We start from the raw sequence: 23,096 nt of genomic DNA, 5'->3' as shown, positions 1-23,096 counted from the left end.
ATTATTCTAAAAAGACAAACATTTGAAAATAATACTAATTTATTACAGTAATCGACATTTTCCACAAATTACTGTTATTTATTATGATATCCAATGTAAAACAACGTCCAAGTCCATTCCTCATTTATTCTCACATCCCGAGGAGGGGAAGACATCCGCAACAGGACATTGCAAGATCAGGTAGAGTAGATTCTTTGCAACAGATTGGCATAGATTCATCGAAAGATTCGTGGGCTTTTGTTTAATTTTAGTTCAGATCTCTCCGATCTTTTTATATGTAATTTTCACTGGCAACTTTGGGACTTTATGTTCGTATTTGCTTCACTGTAAGAAGAATTTTACGCGGTTAACTTGTTTTTTTAGCTGCCTTTGTTGGATCTTTGATGTTAGTACTCAGGGTTTTGTGTGTTCCTGTTGTTCTGATCTCTTATGCATTTTAGAGTCTGTTTTTTTTTTTGTGTTTTTTTAATGTCGTGGATGTTTTGAGTTATTTTGTTGATTGAATGGGTTTTGTTTTGCGTGTGTGTTTCATTTTTGTAGATTCTGAAAATGGGTTTTGTTTCGAACGTTCTTTTGCTGCCATCATGTGAAAATGGTTTTATTTCCCAGCAAGTATTTTCTCCCGTTGTTGAAATATGAATTATCTGCGTCTGAGATTTCATTTTTTCTTTGCTACAAGTATGCTTCTGTGGTCTGTGTCCCTTGAGACCGTGTTTCTTCATGTCTATATTTACCAAATGGGTTTCTAATGTGCTAGTATCTGTCATTAGCTTTCAAGGAAGGTACGGGTTGGCAATGAACATGGATTTGACTGATAACTATTCCGTTTTTTCCATTATAAGCTTAAAAGGTAACGGGAAAAAGTTAATTGCTCGAGCTATTTTTATTCTCGAAAGAATATCACTTGTTCATTTTCATAAGTATTGCAAACTTATTATGTCTAATTTAGGCATATATATCTGCCCGTAAAACAGCATTCATTTGCAGTATGCTGTGGGATGTTTATTTTTTGTTCTTGTAGTTTTAAAAGAATAGGGGGTGGGATTATTGATGTTCGAAAAGACTTTTTTTTCAATTATTCTGTAACAATTTTTTTTTTTTTTTTAATTTTTGAAGAGCGTTACAAAACAATTTGCGTAACACGAGTTTTGAGAAAACTGTAGTGAAGGCATTGCCACAATTTACATATCTGATATCTCTTTACATACAGTACCTTACCTTTTATTTATGACAGTAGTTTAGCGATGCTGGAACTATCTTCGAATTCGAACGAAGATATGTGAATATCTTTAATGACCCTTGGCTTCCTATTATGTCATCTTTCTTTTTTACTGGGTCATCTATGTTGAGCGGAGTGTCCACATTAATTTACTATGGAGTCATCAGCCTCTATATTTGTATTTTCTTCGCCACCTATACATTTCAGAGAGCTTTTATATCTCTTTGGCATCAAGTGATGGTCATGAAATCGTCCTAATTGCCCTCTGAATGCATTTTCAATCTGAATTTTTCTTTGTATATTCGAATAACTCTGTGATGCTTATCTATTATTATTTGATAGATTCACGGAAAATAAATTGGTGCGTCTGGCATGGTTAATGGCCATCAGTTAGTTAAATCCTGCAATTTTGCTTCATTTGGAGGGACTTACAAATGGTTACTTAAATCAGTTTCTGCAGATTTTTACTCCTGTTATCTCGAGAGGGTGAGGCAATTGGTCTTCTTTTGACTATACTGGGCAACGGGCATGTCGTTGGGAGAAGTAAAGAATGATCGCGGCAAGTTATTGAGAAATTATTGCTTTCTGAATTGAGAGTTGGGCATTTCTTTCGATAATCGACGCAAGATGTCCCAGTAAATTTCTAGTAGGTTAGCTCATCAAATGTTCTGCAAATTCTTGAAGGCTATTTTAAAGGTACAGATTTTGTCAATCATATTGTAGCAGATCAAGTGATGGAGACTGAGACACAGCCGCATTCATTGAAACTCACCATTAAGTTGAATAGGAAGAATAGTATCATCAATTCTTCCGCTAGTGATGATAACCTGACAAATGCGGATGGAAAACTGAATGCCTCAAATTGTTCTGTTGATCCTTCTCAGAACAGAGGAGATACTAGTCCAGCCCAAATAGAAAATTGTGGGACAGTAGATAAAGAAAATCCATCTTCTGATAATTCTCACTTGCAGTTGGTGCTTTATGATCCTGTTGTTGTCGGTGCGGGTGAAGCTGAAACTATTCCAGACCCCATTAGTTGTAGACCTCTATCTTTCCGTAGACCGCATCCCTTTTCAAGTCAGACCCCAAGGGTTTTGCCATCTATAGGGGCATTCACTGTTCAATGCGCCAATTGTTTTAAATGGAGACTCATTCCGACAAAGGAAAAGTATGAAGAAATACGAGAACACATAATGGAACAGCCCTTTATCTGTGAAACTGCTCGAGAATGGCGGCCTGAAATATCATGTGATGATCCTCCTGATATAATGCAAGATGGCAGTAGGCTTTGGGCGATCGACAAACCGAGCATTTCTCAACCCCCTCCTGGGTGGCAACGGCTTTTGAGAATCAGAGGTGAAGGAAGCACTAGGTTTGCAGATGTGTATGTATCCAATGACTTTCAATTCTTTGTTTACTCAAAGTTGAGTTTTAGGTTTTAACTGCAGAAATAACAGTTCAAGGAAAACTTGAACTCACTCCTTGCAGTTATTTTAAAATTAAATCTGAAAGTAACTGATTCAAATAACTACTTAAAGTGTAGGAATTTTATTCTAATTTGTTGCAAATCGAATTTTGTTCAATGCTATTCAAAGATAGATTGTTCTCACTGTAATGAATTGCTATTCATTTTCATAGAAAGAAACATTTTCTTTGAAGTTTAACGGATATAATGATGTGTAATTAAGCTGCTAAAATTGCACAATTTTCCATGTCAAGTTGTTGGAAAGCATTTAGTATGGAATAACATATAAGTTCTGGAAGGATATGATATCGCCACTTTTGCATTTTCTCTTCATTTTTTTCTCCATCTGATAATTCTCTTATCATCAAAATAACTTTATTCTTATTTATGAAATTTTGTTGCTGCTAAAAATATTGTATCACAACTATTGTGGACTTTAGGTGACTTGCATGCACTCGTTATGTTGTGTCATGAGAAACTTTGATCATTTGTATTTTCCTTTCATTTTTGTTATTTCTGGTTGTAAGTGCTGTGGTACTGCAATTTTCAGAATTATAGTTATGTTTATACGATAATTTAATAACTATGCATGGCACTAAAATTAGTTTCTCAAGACGACAAATTTGAGTTAAAAGTTGATTTAGTTAGTAAATTCTATCTTAGGCATGCATCAGAAATTAGTTTATGATTCTTTAATAGTTTCAACACTCATGATCTAATTGTTGCAATGCAATGGAGCGGTTCAAATACCAACCATTAAAAGAAAAGCATCAGATGGCTGCAATTTCATACTCGTTTTCTCCTTTAGTGTATTCCTTCATATTTTTTACTGGATTTTTTCTCCATTTCTTGTGTTATGTACTTATGTATTCATCTTTTTCTGTTGATTCCTTGGTTTGAATTTAGTCATTTTTTCGTTGACAGCATTACTTCGCTGGGATGAACAGTTAATGTCGAATCATTGTTCTGGCAAAGAGATGAGGAGTTTTAAAGTGTTAATATGCCGATTGGTTTCTCTTACTGTAAACTAACAAAGTGCATGAAAACTTTAATTAGCAACGGAGTAATACTTGTCAGGCGACTGTTGAATAAATAACAAGAGGCAGCCATCCTACTGCTATAAGGAACTGTTGCAACATTAGAATGTTGCGGCCATTGAATGGTGGCTGAGGCTATTCCATTGCCGAACATCGAGTATATAATCTCCATGTAAGTAATGCCGTAATGGAGGGTTCAAACAAGGCCAAGTGAAAATAACATTTCTTAAAGTTGGAAGATTCAATAGGCAAGTTTAAAAAATGTCAAGATATTAAAGTTCTTCCACCTCGTGTTAATAGGTTTGAGAAATTCAACCTCTAGGCTCCAATGCCTACGCACAAAATTCGAAGGTTACACTCCTTCAACTTTTTAGAGAAGGAATTCAACCCAAAAGCCTGAGAGTAGAAAGAAAGAAAAGAAAAATGATAGCACAAGTTCAAGCAATGTATTTGTAAAAACTTGCTTTGATCTTGAACTCAACTCCTCTATCTTTTTAATCACCGGTCATCCAATTCATGTCTCCGAAGGTTTTAGGATGGTTCTCTATTCTTCCCATGGTTTCTTTGAAGAGACATAGTCTATAGAAACCGAAACACCACGTTTTCCACTGTGAATGAGGGTGGTATTCATCATAATGGATGTACCATTGACCTAACGGAAGAGTGTTTGCTAAACCAGATGACTGTTTGACCAAATAAACTTCATTTTGACCCAACCAAATGACCTTCGGATGTTCAAATTGGATAATAGATCCAAATTTTTAGCATTTTATTTCTTAACTTTCAATCATAATTTTTGAGCCTTAAATAGACTTCATAGCTCTATCAAACTTCATATTCATCTTAATTCGATGCTTCACTATTTATTTCATTTTCTTTTAGTTCCTATCATGACCCAATATATATTATGTGGAAATAGATGTATAAACATGCTATATATTCAGTGGCGTAGCCAGGATTCAAAACCAATTGGGGCTTAGTACCACCTCCGATTCGACGACTGTCTTCACTATACCAATACGAGTCTTTCCAGCGTGCTTATGTCTTCACTCACTCGCATATTGAGAAAGTTTCCAGGATTCACCCATCCAGAATTAATCCAAGTCACGCACATTTAACTTTTGAGTTTTTAAATTATAGGTTCCTGAAAAAAATGCACTTTGTTGATATGAGAGATACTTATAAAAAATTTTAAGTACTTTTTAACTGTACAATATCATACCTGCACAGTCTTGGAAGAGATGTGGGATCACCTCATTGTTCCTCTGCGTCTAGAAGCCTGCTATAAGCCGCTCATGGCACTGATGATCACTTCCCGCCCTCTTCAGCCATGGGCTTCACAGGCTGGCCGCATACTATAATTGATATAATAAATTAATTGATTCAAAAATATAAAATATCAAAGTATGTGAATATTAACATTCCCAAAATACGGAACAAAAGTATTTAATATTCAATACATTTAAAAGCATGGAGCAAAAGACTATTGAAATTTGTGTTCTTCGATTCTTTTTAGAATCAAACTTATTAATTATTATATCGTTGTTAATTTTTTCAACCAACGGGCCATTCATGTAGATGATCATAGATTCTGCCAACAACTCTTTTTCCATCTTGTTACACAGAGCTGTTTTAATAAATTTTATAGTTGAAAATGCTCGTTACGTTCAATTGAAGAAAATAGGGGTGTTAGTTTGTTTCTGTTTCAAGGAGATAAAGGTAACAGGAAACAAGAAGAGAGAAAGAGCAGGGGAAAAATACGAAAAGAAATAGGGTTGTGGGGGGTCATTGGGGCTTAGTGACAAAAAATACAATAAGGTGGGGTTGAAAACAAAAACTCAAAAGATATACGTTGTTATTATTATTTAAAATGGGTGGGCCTGGAGCCCATTCTAGCCCAAGGGTGGCTCTCCCCATGTATGTAACAGCTTTATTTTGCGATATGAGAATTCCGGGACCATAATTTTTTATAGTTATGATGGTAAGAGAAATAAAATCTAGAGGTGTGATCATTGATGTAGAAGTTTCAAATATGGCATTGAATTCATCCTCAGTTGGAATTCCTTTGAGCATTTTGAAGCATTAATTTGTCATGAATAGTTTCCCAACCAAAAATAAAATATGTCATGAATACATGTAAGAATTAAAAGAAACTTCTTAGCCTTTGAATTGATTCTTCTGTTGCAGAATCTGTACTCTGCTTATTGTGGAAGTGTGATGGCAATTAGAGAGTAGATTGGGTAGAGTTCTTCAAGGAGGAGAAGAGGTGTTTTTGGCAAATATTTTTCAAATCGATTACCTACTTGAATAGCTATCTTATTGTATTAAACATGATTTGACATAGATGCTTTATCTTTTGTTGTCAGCATGAGTGTTAGTTGTAATTCTGTTTAAGCAATTATTCTAGCTTTAATTACTATGTTTAAGAAACAATTGCGCTCTAATTGTATTTTCTCCTATCACCATTCTTTACAGATATTATGCTGCACCATCTGGCAAGAGACTACGGTCTATGGTGGAAATTCAGAGGTATAATTTTTTCCGTGCCAGTATAAAATTGGTGTATAAAAATGCTACTGGCTACTATTTTAGAGTGGTGATTCATTGTGTTCCTACATGTCTTTGTGCTGTCATGTCTCTTTTTCAAGGTATCTTAGCGAGCATCCCAAGTGCGTGGAAGAAGGGGTTCGGTTGTCACAGTTTTCATTTCAAATTCCAAAACCTTGGCCAGAAAACTATGTGAGAAAGCGACCTGCTCGTCCTGCACCTCCAAGTGATGATGGATCTCTCAATCCCTCAGAAGGTGTAAATTTTACTTTTCACAGCATTTAGATTTCACAGTTTTTGCATCGAATCAGAATACAAAAGGAGTCATTTGGTTAAACATCAATGGTTTTTGTCAATCTTGAAAATCTGTTTTCTTTGAGACCTTATAATTGTTGTCCACAGAAACTGTTTCACTACCCATATAGTCCAGTCGCTGGAAAGATTTTCAATTAAATGAACTTAGTAGACTTGCTGCATTTTCAGTTATATTTAAAAAACATGTTCAATGGATGCACGCATCCGCATATTTTTCGTTATTTTAGTGATTATAGTTTCTCGCACTCCTGAATTATTTCGCGATTCAGTGAAAATTTACTAATTGTTTGTTTGAAAGACAGAGGTCAGTTAAGTAATACAAGTCTATCAATCTTTGCAGTTAAGGCCATAGAATGGAGAAAACCTGATGTGGACATAGAGTTGCATCTAAGTAGACCAAGGCTTTCGAAGCCCGATTTTGAGGCTCCTGGTTCGAACCCTGAAATTCAATCATCAAAAAAGAACAGGAAAACGCCCTCTAAATGAAGGAACAATGATGCTTTAGTTGTTTATAATCCAAACGAGATCAACGTGGATGAAACACACAGGCCTCAGTCTGGTTGCACATGATGTAATGTCTGTAATTCCCCCATTTTACTCCTGTTCAGCCACCATACTGCATACCTTGTTTTGTTAAGCTAGTGTAAGTTTTTGAAGGCACATGTGGTTTCGGGGAAGTATATTTTCGAGGTTGATTTAAGATGTATGAACTTCATGTTTGAAAAGATGTGCACTTAAAACTTAAAGCACACAACCTTGTCTGAGTTATGCTTAAGTTGCTTGTTGGTCTGTAGACAAATTTTAGATTACTGTTTTGTCTTGGCTTGATTTCACTTTTCTTTTTTGGATATACTGTTTTGTCTTGGCTTGATTTCACTTTTCTTTTTTGGATATACTGTTTTGACTGGACTGTGCATGCCTTGCTCGATGTCATTTTTTCCACCATATAATTTATTTTATTTGTATACCAAAAATTATTTACTATCTTTTGTGATGATTTCTTCTTCAATAGAATTATTGCTAATGTTAACATGATTGCCTGATTGAAGAAAATTTGAACTTCGAGAATTATGTTGGTGACAATTTTGACGGCCAAGACAAAGAACATTTGGCCGACGATGGGGTTTTGTCTAATTAGATTTGTGGTTAGATATGAACTATTTTTTTTATTATTTATGAGCATGATGATCTTGTCAAATTTACCACCACTATCCAACCAGAAAGGAAAGCGCGAGGGTGAGTTGCCTAAAAAGTTTCCAAGCAGTAAAGAAAGCCCAGGGTTGACCAGCACCCCAGTGCTTTCAGCTTCCGTCTGAGAAACTTCTAATTTGATTGACGATGGTGATGGATTACGTGAACTAGCGGATCGATCGGAACCGATATCAACAGTTCCGTCCGATTCTTGGATCTTCGGCGCCGGAACCCGTATGAACCGGAACGGAGAACCCTTAAGCATGCCTATTCTAACCATGGAAATTTGAATCTATTCCTCGGTTTATTAGTGTATTTGTAAACAATGATCGTATGTATATATATCTCTCTGTGTGTGTGTGTGTGTGTGTGTCAATAGCTTTTATTTATTTAAACTATTTTCCATTTGTTGAATGAATGGTTGCTACTACAGATAGTTCTTTATATAATAAAATTTCAATATTTTACATTGGATGAGAATTGACTCGATCGATTGAATCATATAACGCCCATCCACAATATTTTCACTGGATCAATATAAAAGTCGGTTTAAAAACATTATTCCAAAATTTCCAATCGATTGAATCATACAAATTCTTTATGCACAACCGTTGCTTGCTTTGAAAATAGAGTTTAATAAACATCCATACATTAATTATTAATAATTAGGCAAAAACTTGTGTGAGACGGTCTCACAGGTCGTATTTTATGAGACGGATCTTTTATTTGAGTCATTCATGAAAAAGTATTACTTTTTATTGTGAATATCGATAGAGTTGACACGTCTCAATTCGTGAGACCGTCTCCAAGAGACCTACTCTAATAATTAAAAGTAGAAAACCCCTCAAAACTAAAGTAAGTAATTCTACTTCTAATTTTTAGTTTAATTTCATTCTAACATTAGTATTTATTTCAGAACTTTTTAAGATATTATCGTTATTGTTTCTTAGAAAAGATTTTCACAATAGATTATAGATTAATTAATACATTTGAAATATGTTTGTCTTTACATCTTATTTTGCATACATATTGTTCTCGTAAAAATTAAAATTTGGGTGTTTTGTCTTCTCTCTAGCTAGCAGTGGCAAAATGTGGTTTGAAGAATATGAACAGCGATGTAGAGCGATGCTTGTGCTTGGTGAAATCAAATTCTCCATTACTGCTTTTTCGTGAAAGCTTGTCTTTTTGTTTATTTATTTCTGGTTGAATTTTGTCAACTTAGTGTGTGGAAGAGAGAATGGGCGGAATTATAGCTAATCTCATCGGACTATCAAAACAGGTTAATTTTCATGCTTTGCTTTAATTTGCTGTGCGCATTTTTTTCCTATTATTGTAGCATTTTTTGTGTGATCGAAGCTTTTCCTATTTGAATTACAAATTTCCTTGATTTTTCTACACTTAAATGAATAATGTAGCGCGTTGACATGGAGAAGTTGAGGCACAGAATAATTGTCACCTCGGCAAAAAATCACAACCATCAACCGGAAAGCTCGTGAAGAATGGGAGAAAAAACAGGCGGAAACTGAAAAATCTCAAAAACTGAATGAAGTAAGCTTCCAGAACGCTCATTATCAATTCTACGTGGATTCTGCAATCTTATACATGAAAATTGACTGAATTTCATTTTTATTATGTGGAATGCAGACAGAAAGTGATTCCGGTGTCGATGGTGACAAGGAGAAGGATGAGACTCGAATAAGATCAGCGAAGGTATTGAGAATTATTTTGTTCCCCTAATGTATGAAATTACTGAGTTATTTCTAAGTTTTCTATTATCTGCAGGCTAACAAGGATGAAGATGATAAAATGCGCGCTACAGCTGCAAATGTTGCTGGTCGAGCTGCTACTGGAGTTGGTGACATGATGTTGAGATGGCAGTTAATGATTGAAGCCAAGCAAAAGCTTGGAGGTACTGAAACTCTATCTGGTTCCCAATCTGGTAAAGAAGTGGCATGGATGCCTTCACCTACATCCACGAGAAACACTAAGGAAAATCAAGAAGCAGAAAAACGAGATCATTCACAAGCTTTGAGTACCCCTGGTATGTTGGCTCTATAATTATAAAATAAAAGTTTATTACTCTAATCACAAGTTGCCATTTCTTCGTTTCGATCTATAAGTAGAGCACAATCATGGAAATGTACTAGAGAAGTTGAAGGAACTCATCTTCAAACTTACCTGGTTCCATCAGCACACTGTTTTAGGAAAGAGCCCATGCTTCTGATTTATATTAAGAAATTTCCTATACAATCACTATGTTGTTTCTTCTACTTGCATATCGTGTTGTCAATGTACGGGGTTCTCATGTGTTTTGCATGTCCATAAATCTGAAGAGAAACTTCATGGAACCTTTGGGGAGGTGATTTATTTTATTTTTTCCATTTTTGTATCCCATAACCATTGGTGTTTGAATTTGGACAAATTCCTATACCTCAAAGTTACAAAGATTCAGTGGGAAAGAGAGGAGTGCTATTTATACGAAGCAGTGTCTTTAGTTGAAATGTAGAAATAACATTTGACCGAAAGAAATTGTAGAGCATTGTATAATTTCTTTTAGGTGAGAAAAATGGGAGAAGTGGATTGAGCTGTTCCTCAGGTAATAATAGAAGGACAAGACATCAAATTTTATGCCAACAATTTTGAATCCAGGGCAGCGAGTTTACAAAATCTGTTTCAAAAATGACGTAGACAACATACTTGGATTTACAAATCTGTAACATCTTCTGGGAAATTTCTGTCGGATTTAGTGGTGATTATTATTTTTTGGCAGAAGAGATATAGTGTTTTTCAGTATATGATTATTTAGCTTCTTATTTCTTATCTCTTGAGGTGAGTCCTTTGCTTACCAAAATAAAGAGAAATAATTAAATTTACGTCTTAGGCATTGGGTTCAACGGGTTCTCTCCTTGATTGTTAACAGTCTTTTACACGCAGCATCTGTTCGAAAAGTTGCTAGAAATCGAATCGTCATGCCTCAGGTGACTCGGAGCATTTCAGTTAAAGATGTGATTGCCGTCTTAGAAAGGAAAATGTCAAAAATCTTTTCTGGCATACCGATTGTATGACAAGATTGGTGCCGATGCTGCTGTCATCCAATGATCGAATTTGCTTATTTTTGCAGCCACAAAGTGACTTGGAACTAAAAGGTGCCAATATGAAAGTCTGCCCTGGTATTTCAGTTGACATACAAATGATGATACGCGACCACAATGCTGTGAGGTTTGACGTGCTAAATGATTTACTTTCTTTTCTGTCCGATTCTGTGGGTGATTCGTTTGTGGGGATCATTGTAGATGTAGAAGTACGTAAAGATAATGGTAAAAAATCCCCAAGCTATAGGTGCATATGTTTATATTATGATTTATGCAAATTTTCAAACCCTCCTCATGGTTGCATCCTCAGATACTCACAAGGTAATGCATGGTAGTAAATATACTTGGGAATCACTCTCCTTCTGTTGCAGAAGTTTTGGGATTCGAGAACCTATTAGTTGGCTCAAAGGTCTGCGAGTTAGAATGTGGTCGTAGAACTGACTCTCATGTAGTTGTTTGTCGCCATTCTAATTCAGATTCGTCTAGTTTCGGATTGATTATAGATGATTTCGAAATCCTAATGTTTCGATTCCCTAAATTGTAGCTTTGTTTTTGTGAATTGATGAGCAAATCAAGTCGTCCATATCTTAGCTAGGATCACTGCTTCTCTGGTTTGTAAGTTGATGGGTTTCTCCTCAAATACTGGTTTGTGCCATTCATCCTTCCTTGTGCCATGGTTTACACTTACTCTCCCATTTTTGCAACTACTAGAAGTTATATCTTGCTTAAATTTAAAATGTTTCGGTTACATTATTAATCGGATGTCTAGCATATTACATCCTTTATTTATTTTTTCAAATTTTATTCAATTTGATTAGAAAATTGTATCGCACTGGTACCTCAAATTATCAAAATGAAAACAAGAGCTTCTTCGAAATAAAATAATTGAGCATAAGAACATGGGCTTGTTTCTTCTTGTACTTCTCTTTTAAAGATCGTTAATTTATATAATCATTCAATTAATGTTAAGGTCCAAAACTATAACATCCATTATAATACTATGTGAGTTACGTGCAATTAACTTATATAATTTATCTTGAATCCCGATGTAAAACATCCAAAGATTTTAAGGTCCAAGACTTTTAAATCCTGCACCGTCCATGCGTTTTGCTGTTACATATATAATAAACGTTATGTGCAATTACATATATAATTATCTTGAATCTCGAACTTTAAATACAACTAATTTTGAAGCAAACCTATGATAGATTACCTTTTCATTTTAATTTATGAAGCTGACACTGGTTTGAGTGTGCTAGTTATCATTTCTTTTCTGTGTTATCGTAAATTTTATGCTAGTAGTTGTAGGAACGTAGAAGGCTCCATGTGTTGCCACATATGTTTGATCAACATTGATTAGGTCGTTGTCACAACATGATTCATGGATTCTGGTCTTCCGGTATTAGCATAAAATGTTCGGATATTGGCATTGACTTTCTAATTTAATGAAACAATTTTTACGTTTTTCAACTTCAGAGAATTTAATACGATGGACAAATTTTTTTTTTTTTTTTTGGTTCAAATACAAAATTGAAGCTCTAAGAGATTTCAAAGTATATTTATTGTGTTGCTATATTTGGGGCAACCTCAAGGTGCCGATATTCATTTGTGTTTTTTTTAAATTTATCATAGTACTTAATGAGTTCAAAATAACAAGGTTTAAGTATTTAAGTAATTTATTAATTGATATAACGCATCCATAAGATATAAAAACACAAAAGACGAACAATCAAGAACAATCTAATTCTGAAAGCCCATTTTTATGTCCTATATGATCTTGCATAACTCATGGGGTCCATGCAGTTATATGTATGAGTATCTTGAATCCAGAACCTTAAAAACTAATAATTTCAAAGTAAACCTATCATTGATTCCGAGCCCCGGCAAAGAAAAAGTTTTTAACCAAGTTTTTGTGCTCTTTTTTTATTGTATTGATCTTGTCATTCACGTTTATTTGAATGTATTAGTTACCATTTATTTTCTATATCTTGGTAATTTTGACGCTAGTAGGTACATCCAGACCTTTAACTACCCGAGCATTATAAATATTAAGACATCTTACCTGGCGGAAGGGTTGTAGGCGCATTGGAGGGCTCCATCCGTTGCCACGCGAGTCTGATCAACATTGATCAGGACATTGTGAGCCTAATTTCTGGTCTTTGAGCATTAGTGATGACTGGCTAACAGAACTTCGATACGGTGCTAATTTCGTATCCAACTCTAAAATTTCTATAAGCCAGATTGATAATTGCAAGTACCAAAGCAATCACAGCCATGAACCGATGGAACATAATCCCCATTCAATTAACATAAATAAGTCTCGCAAGAAGTTTTTTTTATATATATATATCCGCTGTGTGCAAGTCAAACAGGCTCAACGTTTAGCTCAATCGACGTTTAATCAACTGACCATCGGATCAGGACTGGCAGATGACAAAATATCCAACAATGAGTCACGGGCTTCCAATTCTTCGTGCCAGAGAGGGAGTTCGTCACCTGGGAAAAACTTCCGAGTGACCCCATCAGAGTTGATCTGCAGTTAGAAGGCTAGCAAATGTGAAGTTCCCATAAAAACTAAAGAAGCAAGAGGGGTTCATGACAAATTAATAAAAAACAGTTTATTTTTATTGAGGTTTCAATTCAACTTAACTCAAAAGTTATGAAAAACAATTTAGTAGTATTTTCTGAAATGTTGTTTTGGATATAAATTTTGAACTTCAGCGTGACAAGGTGAAATAATTAGTGGAAAAGGTGAAATATAATGATGATTGTTGAACAGGACGGACGCGGGCAATAATGAAAGGATAGAATTAAATGTTCATAAGCAAGTTGGTTTAGAATTTTTCCAGTTTAAATGGTAAGGTTATATCACTGCTGATTAACCAGGTAGTACATACATGCATATAATGAGAAGGAACTCACAGTCACGGTGCGAACAACACCACCACTAGCACCATCACGAGCAATGGCCAGAGAGACCGCCTTGACGACTAATTGCTGTAAAAAAGAACACAAAATTTAGCAAATTCTGTTAACAAGATAAAAATTCATTATGCACGATTGATTGATATCATTCTGTAAGTTTAGTCATGGAAAACATAAAGTAGGCAACCTCAGCTTCGCTCTGAGACATCCCTGCCTTCCATGCTTGGTCAAAGAAACCGTACAAATATGAAGAGCCAGATCCTGATACAGAAAAGAATTGACATACGTTAGTTGCCTCCCAAAATGAGCCAGAAATTTCGCCGAGCATCACAGAAACGGTAGCAGCAGGATAAGGCTTTACAAACGTCAGCAATTCAAGAGTTAACAAAAATATCAAGAGCAATGGTTAATAAAATATTAAAATCACATACACAAACAATATAAGAGCAAATTTAGATATCCAAAATTTAGGGACGGAACAGGTTTGAACAATAAATATCAAGAGTTAACAAAAAATATCAAGAGAAATAGTTAATAAAATATTAATCATCACAGTTTCGCTTATCATTGATTCAACCAATAAACTGAAAAACGACTTTGATTCCACATCTAAAATCATTCCCTACATAGCAAGCAGAATCAGCTGAATGCTTGAGTATAAGGATGAACTTTATTTTCAGAAAATAGTTATTCCTTCGACAACCAAATAGAGTCATGATGAGTAAATGAATGTGCATTAAGGACAAGTCATTGTGAAAACTTGCATATGTTATTAGTTATGCCAGCAAAATAATTTGGATATGTACATTAGTTAGCCAGTTAAACAGCTTAAATAACCCAATCATATATATAAATACAGTAGTAGACAAGAAAAAGCACACCTCCAATAGTGAAAGGGAGATCTAAAAGTGTTCCTCCTAGAGGTACTCCATATATTTTCCCCCCTTCATACTTATCCCAGCCACCAACAATAAGGCCTGTTTGAAGCATGTCCTGCAAATGAATATATAACAGGAATTTTAGATGAATTTCAGACAAAAAAATGTATATATGCATAGGTGGTAGTGCTGAAACATATTGCTGAAATTTATACTAAGAGCATAAACCATTAAGAAATAAATTAAGATATCCATATTGGCTAAGAAAGGCTGCACATTTAGATTTCACCGTGCATCAGAAAAATTCCAAAAGTATTTCATTTAAGCAAAGGGAAAGTGGTTTTATTGGGACAAGCCTTACATAAAATTCCTTGTCTTTTGAACCTTTATTATACTCCATTAATTAACATACTTCAACCTCAGTTAGCGAGTTCAAGATCGAGAATGGGATCGATTTTTAAATGTTCAAACCAAAATGAAAATTAGCTTGCATGTACATAAACAAGAGAAAACCGGATGAATTGCCGATATGCCTCTTAAGATAACTTTATTCAATTCTCTTATCAAAGATATGTATTTTACTCGTCATAGTCATAGAAACAGTTTGTAGGATGCCACTGTTCTTCAAGTGTCAAAAGGATTTCAGAACAATATTATTTTTTCAGTTAAAAATTGCAATGCTCCAAGAAAAATGAAATGTTGAATCAAACAGTTAAACATATGGATACCATTGCCCTCTATATTGCAAAAAATGACTAGTCCACTATTTTTTTCAAAAACAAAAGGATCAGTACCAGAAACTGAGTTCCCGACTTTACATTTTCCATCATAGTAAAATACCAGATAATAGCAGATTGCTGAATGTAAAAACACAGGGAGAGACTAAAGGAATGAGATTTTACACTCTACTATACATTTAGTTGAAACTGAAATTTAATTTCTCCAAAACTTATCACTCATTAACCCCATTAAAATCTACTATGACCTTTACAACTTAAAAATATGATAGCTCAAAAAACGACAATGCATGTGGAAAGCATGTAGTCCTTAGGACCCACTACAAAAAATTCTAACTTGCATTTTTTCTTGTGTGGACTAACTAACTACTGAAGTTGATAGTAGAAGACAAAAAAATCAAGTTTTATATGGTTTTATCACTTGCTTATGCTTTCTTAAGAGTAGTCAATGTGGCGGTAATGCAACTATAATTTCAATGAAAGCTTAAATTCCCACCCGCAAGCAGCTGAGAGCAGAAGCGAATTGATAATTTAACTCATATCACAAGAAACAGACAATACTAATTAGACATAACTTGGGTTTATAGATCTCGATTGCATATTGTTTCCAACATGGTACATGAAAACAGTATTTATCAGCTTTGAATGGTAGATGCAATTTTAACATGACAGGTTACACACAATCACAACTTGGAGATAAGAAACCATTTAACAGACCTTATTATTGTAAGAAAATAATCTGATAAGATTCGCAGCAACTTTTACAGTTGAAGGCTGCCCAAGTTGTATCCTGCATAAAAAAATATCATCTGGTGAAAGCTTCCAAACCTTCTCTGTGTTACACAAGAAAAAAGTGTAGCATCCATATTCATTTCTGTCTAGATAACCCACAAAAAGGGCAGTTCTTATATTACCAAGCAAAGTATTCTGTACATTCTCCAGAATAATAAAAATACAAAGACATCGACAAAGTTCAACCCAAACCAAGGATAAATGGAACAAAAAAAATTAGGTTTAGTAGTTTTGTTACTTATGTAGAAGTTCAAAATTGTGCTTGATTTCGCAGATTATAAAAGTAAAGTTCTAGAGAGAATACAGATCCACCAACAATCTGATGACGTGGAATATTTCAATTATTAGCCATGCCTGCGAAGCTAAAAATTTCTGAACTTTCTGTATTTTTCTGCCTCGTGGGGCCTATAAGTTGACAGGAAAGAGTATAGACTATAGAGGTTGAGGTTACAAACATACTAGCATAGCATATTTGTTTGATTCGAATCAAGGAGAATGCTCTATTTATTTTGTTTAGAATTTAGAAGCAGGAAGATAAAAATTGAGTTGCATCTGAACAGATCGATCATCCATTATAATGCAAGATAGCATGTGACCTAGAAAGCAAATAATAATTAAGGATTTTTAGTTTTCCGAGTGACTAAATACCCAAACGTACGTGTGCTGATGGAGAAAGTGACGGACATAATCAGAAACAATCTGCGAATCTGCAGCCTGAAAAGAAAACCATTGCAAAATGTGTCTCAAATGAAATGAGTCACAAAGATTTTGAAATGTAAGAGGAACTCAAAGCCTTATCAATGCAAATTCATCACAAAGAATGCAGTTACAACCAACTTCAGAAAATTCCAAAAACACATCACTGTATCTCATCAAACAGTCAGAGCAACAAACCAACCTCTTAAAATTTGTGCTAATAATTATAACTGGGATGCTTACTGTGATCACCAACACACGATTTGCTAATGGAGGGATATGGAAACAACTAAAAATGCAAGTAAATACTTCAGACTCAAAGATACAGATTACAGCATTTAAGTGACAAGCAGACCCAGAATACAGCCTATGAACGTATGTATTAAGTTAAGGTTGCAGCTATAACTACTCTGAATCCATAACTCCTACGAGAACTTTCAGATAAAAGCTAATTTGTTAGCTATCACCAGCAACAAACAAAAAATTCAGATCCAAAACTATCCTCAGTTCACTTTACAGTACACAAAAGTTCAACGGAAAAACATATCAGATCACAGTTCACCAAAAACTATAAGCAGCATCTTCTCCTTTAAATTTTGTTTTTCCCTTCTCAGAGAGTAAGCTAAGAACAACCATGTTTCCATGACAACAAAATCTTACCGATCCAGAGCGGCAAAGGTAGACATTGTCTGTCAACTGAGTGATCTTATCAGATGCCCTGTTTGCCACATACATTCCTGCAATTCATATTTTCTCCAAGTTGACAAACAAAATATTCACTCGACACTGTTTTGTAATCAATAGATAATCAGATTAGACATAAATTCTAAAGACGAACAGTTTCTATACCAGTGCTCGTGCGTGAGTCGGCGCCGAGAACGACGCCGCCGTTGTAGGTAACGCCTATTATCGTAGTTCCCATCGAGTGAGGAGCGTCAAGATCCATGGCGCTTGTGGAGGATAATAGAGTTCAAAGACCGAAGAGAATCAAACCCTAAGGAATTGGGGAAACTGTTCGAAGAGAAATTTTACAAATACGTACTTGAGTTTCTTGCCGAGGGGTATTACCCATACCAGTAATGCATTTTTTATTAGGAGAGGATACCTAGTCTCAAATGTGGAAGCTTAGGTATATTATAATTTTTTTAGTCGTGGGAGGATTTTATAACTCAGTATAAAATATGACATTTCGAATCAAATTTGAGATATCAGTATCACGTGAACTACAAATCATCGACACTCATATAAATTTAAAAATCATAGATACAATGTAAACTTATATATGAAAACTACAAAATTTATCACTAACAACAAAAAAAAGTTGGAAGCTCCTGTTAGTTGAAATTGAAAATCAAAACAGAACCATGGGTGTCACCTAATCATTTTGCCTCGTGATGCATGAAATGAATATTTCTCATTTTACACGAGAGAAAAGAGAACAAGTGAAAGAACATATGAATCCAGATCAGATTATGTCTGATCTGTTAGTTGAAATTCAAAACTGATTATATATTCGTGATCATGGTGAAAAAAAAAATATTTTGATATGTATTTATTTAAGATTTTGAATTATTCTCTTCGAACGTTGTTAAGAGTGATATTTAAATTTACTATAAAAGAGTTCTAGCAGTCGATAACATCCCAAAATACATTTAAATTTTGAAGTTCGATAGAGGCTAGAAATGAATTCTTTCGATGTGAGGGAAACATATTTGTGGTTCCTGATGTGATTTACCATGAGAATATAACCAATTGGTCTATACAAAACATCAATTTTACACATGAATTTTTTTTTATTACAAACAAGCTTACAAAAGATAACTCAGTTTTCCGATATTCAACTTTATAATCAACCAAGAAACTAAGATTCATTCGCTTCCAAATTTCTATTTTCTGGAATATATCCTGTCATCGTACGTCCTCGCATGCCTTCACTATTTGAGTATAGCTTCTGAGATTCAGCCACCTGCAAAAATTAATAAATATGTTAGCCATATCGATCTCCAGAAGATAAAATAATTTGAACACTTTTGTACTTTATTAATTAAATGCCAGATTATTTCTGGCATTCTCATACTTTTAGTACTCACATGAGAATAAGACTCTCTCGGACTTGGGCTGATTCTTGGATTTGTAGCCATGGACATAGTAGGCATCGATTCTTCGGCTAATGCTCGTAATCTGTTGAGCTCCGGTAACACCACGGTTCCAAGATCAGGTCTATCTTTGCGCCTCAATTCTGCACACTTAAGTGCTATCTTTGCAAAGCACAATGCCTCTTCTATCGGCCAATCGGGAACCGTGGGATCGAGCATGTCGCCGAATGTCCCTTTCTCGATAGCCCTTTCGACGTGATGAGTCAAACCCATCGGCGGCTTTGATGTTATGATTTGAAGTAGCATTACTCCGAGTGAGTAAATGTCAGATTTCGTGCCCAGCATGCCGGTTTGCTGATACTCGGGGTCAATGTAACAGAACGTTCCAGCTGCCGATGTCATGTGATATTGCGTGACCGTGTCGGCTACTGAAGGTGGAACGAGCCGAGCTAAGCCAACGTCGCTGATCTTGCTGACGAAGTTGCGGTCGAGTAAAATGTTGGCAGGTTTAAGGTCTCTGTGCACGAGTGGCTCCGGCTTGGTCTGGTGGAGAAAAAGAAGGCCGGTGCCGATTTCTGCTGCTATTCGGAATCGAAGTTGCCATGACAGGGCTGGAGTGTTCCCACGTCGAAAGAGACGATCATCCAAGCTACCGTTTACCATGCACTCGTACACAAGACACCCATATTCGGGGCATGCCCCAAGGAGCAGCACCATGTTAGGATGCCGAATGCAACTCAGAACTTCGACCTGAATCATGATGTGGAAATACAATAGATAAAAAAAAATGGAGTGCGACACGATGCCAAGTCAAATGGCCTATATTTATTTTCATTTACCAAATTTTCACAAATTGAAGACACTATATATTATACAAGCTGACACGACCACATTATGTGTGTAAGAAGATATTCTTCCCTTTTCGTACCTCTTGTTGAAATTGTGATCTTCCTTGCGCCGCATCTTGCCGGAGAACCTTAACCGCGACCTGTGTATGATCCAAGTAGCACTTGTAAACCGGCCCATATCCGCCTTCTCCGATTTTACGAGACTGCGAGAAATAATCAGTAGCAGCTTCAATCTCCTCGATCGAGTATTTTCGATACCGAACATCACTTTGTGCCAACTTATCCAATACTTTCTTCTTCTCCTCGGCTTCTCTGAGAGCTTTCCTTTCAGCATTGATTCTTTTCTGCGCTTCAAATTCAGCTATTCTTTGAGCCGCTTCGGCTTTCTCAAGAGCCTCCCGGCATTTTTGTTTCTCTCTCTCTGCAATGGCTAATGCTGCTTCCTCTGCTTGCCGTGCTTCTTCGAGTTTTTGTTCTTCTTCCACTTTCCACCGATGAAGCTCGAGTGCCTACAAAGATAGTCACAAAAACCCATGTTTACATTCGACAAAGGACTTGCGTGTTAGTATGCCAAGTGAAAAATCTAAATATGATACCTTCTGTTTTGCAGTGAATGCTTCCTTGCAAGCCGAGCTGTACATGTCCATTGTCTGTTTCAACTCCTGTTTCAGCCTTCTCATCTCTGCTTCTACATCATCCTACATACACGAAAACATTGCCCGAGTTCTTTACTATCTTCGAGTCTCTATATATATCTCTTTCGAATTAGAAAATCCTTTTTGTTTATTTTTTTAAGCATACCAAGCTTTGAGATCCTGACCAAGGGTTGCTTCCACTTTCCTGTGAACTTGAAGAGAAGATTCCGAAACTGCTGCCTGCATCGGAGGATTTGGAGTTCGAGATTTGGGATCCAAAACTCATCGGGTTTTCTGAGTCTGACCCGCTTGACAGACGAGGGGGCAGATTCGTATCTTGATCCAATGCATACATCATTCGGTCGTTGCTTGGCCTGCTTGAGCTCACAAACGATATATCGGTGTCAGGCTGAGAAAGATCCCCATATGATCTATTAAAAGCTTTTCCTCTCGTAAATGGTGATCTGAAATAGATGGTATAATAAAAGATAAAAGACCTTGTATATAACTTCTTCGCTTCCAATCGAATTGATCAAGAACATCTGTTTAATATATTATTTATATCAGTCTGCTTACTTGATTGAATCTGTGTTATCCATTCCACTTGTCTTAGCAGGAAAAGATGACCTATCGACATAGGCGCCTCCTGAAATGTTGCGACACAGTTTTCTTTAGACAGATGCAACCAATATTGAGCAACGATACCGATACCGAAGATGTGTCTATGATCATCAAAGACTTACCTCGGGTCCCGTTAACTTGCATGAACCGTGCATCAGTTGAACCAGGAGGGTTAGTTGTCGAATTCTGCAGTGGGCGAGGAGCTTCTTTCGAAGCTGGATTTATCACGGCCGACTTGACGGTTAGTATTTTTCCTTTTGCAATGACATAAACAGTGCAGAACTCTGGTGCCCCTTTGGTAACATTTCCCGGAATATCAACTGTCTTGAATCTAAATTCGAAAATTTTGGTAACTGTCAACTTTTTGAGTTGGATGGCAATGAATATGTTATTATAAGATTAGATGTATTATTCTTCACCTGCTAAAACCACTTCTGACATTGGCACCAATCACCAAGTTCTCTATTAAGTTGTTCCTCGCATAGTCACAAAGAGCTCTGCTTACATCTGTGTCTTCCAGTAAAACTTCACTCACTTTTATCTGTTACAAATTATTTTCACTATTTCCAGTTAGTATCTTAGCGTGTTTTAATGAGGAAAATTATACATTAGAAATATGAGATATTGACTCGACTCTGAATATTTCATAGCATTAAGATGAAACAAAAAATTCAAGAAAAGGTAGCATTTCTTACGTCCTTGCGGTTGCAAAAGCATCGGAAGGGAAGGAAAAGCTCCTTGGTTTGGTTGTCGAATGGACCCTTGCTACCTTTCGAAACGTCGTCATTGTCGGAGTAAGTAGAATGGCTTCCAACTGAACCATGAGGAGAAGAAGGTCAGATAAAGTCCATGAAAATGTCAATGTAAGATGTGCCAACCAAAAGCCAGATAAATGTTTGTATGTGAATATCTATCCATACTCTGGACTAAATAAAGTGTGAAGACCTTGCAAAACGAAAGAAATGAGATCAAACATTCAAAAATGAAAATTATAGGACCAAAAGTTTTTCGGTCAGTCTCGAATTTGACTATTTCTTGTCAAGCAAGAACGACAAAATTCTGGCATATAACCTTCCAAATATAATGCAGACCACGAAGACAGATTTATGTGCATTTCTTGCACGTCAGAAAGGGGAAAAACAGCTTCATTGGTAGGTTATGATAAAAGATATGGCGGGAAATTGTGCGAACCGGTACCGGACACAGATTTCTGTTTGACATGGAGGAGAATGACAGTTTTGCCTTTGCCAAGGAAATGATCAGCAGCCCATTTCAATGCAGATTGGCTGCTTTTATCTTTATCAATGGCGACCACAACCATTTCTTGCTTCTTCTCTCCATTCCCTCTTTGATTCGACATCTTCTTTCGTACTCGAATCCTCGAGGCAAAATGAATTCAGAAGACAAGTTATTGTAAATGGGACCAAAGAGGTCCCGAGATTTGTCCTGAGAAATAATTGTATGTTCTCTTTTCGGACAATGAGTTTCATTTCATGGAGAATCATTTCTTTTATTAATTTGATGGTTTAAGATTTTTTTTATGGGTTTTACGCTTGATTTTTGGTCCGAATAAAATGGGATTTATGTAGACCATTACCTGGTTTATTATATATATGTCTCTAGTTTGTCTCTTAATTGTTTTACAAAGACTGGGTTGTGCCCGTGTTTATATGATTGACTATTATATATATAAATAAATATGGGTAAGACGAGGTATCAAAATTATATATATAAGCATTTAAAAATACTTAAATGATTTATATATATAAGCATTTAAAAATACTTAAATGATTGATATCATTTTTATATAAATACTACAACAATATGGTAGATTTAACTTTTAAAAAGTACTAGTTATTCAAAGTAACAATTTGGAACCTTCAAAATAACAAAATATTAAGAAAACTAGAATTCGAAAAATTTAAGTATGTGAGATTATTTTTACATATAATTCATAAAAAATCTTTTAAAAATATATAAAATTATAATTGTTTCTATCTAT

The 23,096-nt window shown here is 35.5% G+C and overlaps 4 protein-coding genes across 8 annotated transcripts; 2 read left to right on the top strand and 2 right to left on the bottom strand.

The window, feature by feature from the left end:
* Positions 1-56: 56 nt before the first annotated feature.
* Positions 57-7,422, top strand: LOC140971497 (methyl-CpG-binding domain-containing protein 2-like). The gene is made up of 6 exons (XM_073433785.1): positions 57-180; positions 1,671-1,778; positions 1,904-2,603; positions 6,197-6,250; positions 6,370-6,524; positions 6,924-7,422. Exons 2-6 carry the CDS (start codon positions 1,748-1,750, stop codon positions 7,067-7,069), a joined length of 1,086 nt encoding a protein of 361 aa, XP_073289886.1. The 5' UTR covers positions 57-180; positions 1,671-1,747; the 3' UTR covers positions 7,070-7,422.
* Positions 7,423-8,838: 1,416 nt separating this feature from the next.
* LOC140961442 (transcription initiation factor TFIID subunit 4b-like) lies at positions 8,839-11,555 on the top strand. 4 transcript variants are annotated; one of them, XM_073419965.1, is made up of 7 exons: positions 8,839-8,912; positions 8,997-9,053; positions 9,190-9,322; positions 9,419-9,484; positions 9,557-9,815; positions 10,709-10,752; positions 10,896-11,555. In XM_073419965.1, exons 5-7 carry the CDS (start codon positions 9,581-9,583, stop codon positions 11,199-11,201), a joined length of 585 nt encoding a protein of 194 aa, XP_073276066.1. In that variant the 5' UTR covers positions 8,839-8,912; positions 8,997-9,053; positions 9,190-9,322; positions 9,419-9,484; positions 9,557-9,580; the 3' UTR covers positions 11,202-11,555. The 4 variants fall into 4 exon arrangements, 3 of the variants coding, with proteins under 3 accessions (XP_073276066.1, XP_073276057.1, XP_073276075.1); XM_073419956.1 differs by having other exon boundaries at positions 8,856-9,053; XM_073419974.1 differs by having other exon boundaries at positions 8,856-9,053; positions 10,695-10,752; positions 10,896-10,996.
* A 1,657-nt stretch (positions 11,556-13,212) lies between these two features.
* Positions 13,213-18,000, bottom strand: LOC140971496 (proteasome subunit beta type-6). The gene is made up of 8 exons (XM_073433784.1): positions 17,744-18,000; positions 17,555-17,631; positions 16,857-16,912; positions 16,124-16,196; positions 14,673-14,784; positions 13,979-14,052; positions 13,789-13,863; positions 13,213-13,399 (listed from the first exon to the last, which is right to left on the bottom strand). The coding sequence occupies exons 1-8, from the start codon at positions 17,838-17,840 to the stop codon at positions 13,268-13,270; spliced, it is 696 nt and encodes a 231-aa protein (XP_073289885.1). The 5' UTR covers positions 17,841-18,000; the 3' UTR covers positions 13,213-13,267.
* Positions 18,001-18,603: 603 nt separating this feature from the next.
* On the bottom strand, positions 18,604-22,711 carry LOC140971495 (U-box domain-containing protein 52-like). Of its 2 annotated transcripts, none has more exons than XM_073433782.1 (10): positions 22,286-22,711; positions 21,790-21,908; positions 21,514-21,635; positions 21,217-21,425; positions 21,050-21,119; positions 20,640-20,937; positions 20,435-20,536; positions 19,919-20,347; positions 18,985-19,740; positions 18,604-18,860 (listed from the first exon to the last, which is right to left on the bottom strand). In XM_073433782.1, the coding sequence occupies exons 1-10, from the start codon at positions 22,452-22,454 to the stop codon at positions 18,756-18,758; spliced, it is 2,379 nt and encodes a 792-aa protein (XP_073289883.1). In that variant the 5' UTR covers positions 22,455-22,711; the 3' UTR covers positions 18,604-18,755. The 2 variants fall into 2 exon arrangements, with proteins under 2 accessions (XP_073289883.1, XP_073289884.1); XM_073433783.1 differs by having other exon boundaries at positions 22,292-22,707.
* Positions 22,712-23,096: the final 385 nt, after the last annotated feature.

This window comes from Primulina huaijiensis, chromosome 2, assembly GCF_012295235.1.
Source record: "Primulina huaijiensis isolate GDHJ02 chromosome 2, ASM1229523v2, whole genome shotgun sequence".
NCBI classification, from domain to species: domain Eukaryota; kingdom Viridiplantae; phylum Streptophyta; class Magnoliopsida; order Lamiales; family Gesneriaceae; genus Primulina; species Primulina huaijiensis.
This window is presented reverse-complemented; position numbering and strand designations above follow the sequence as displayed.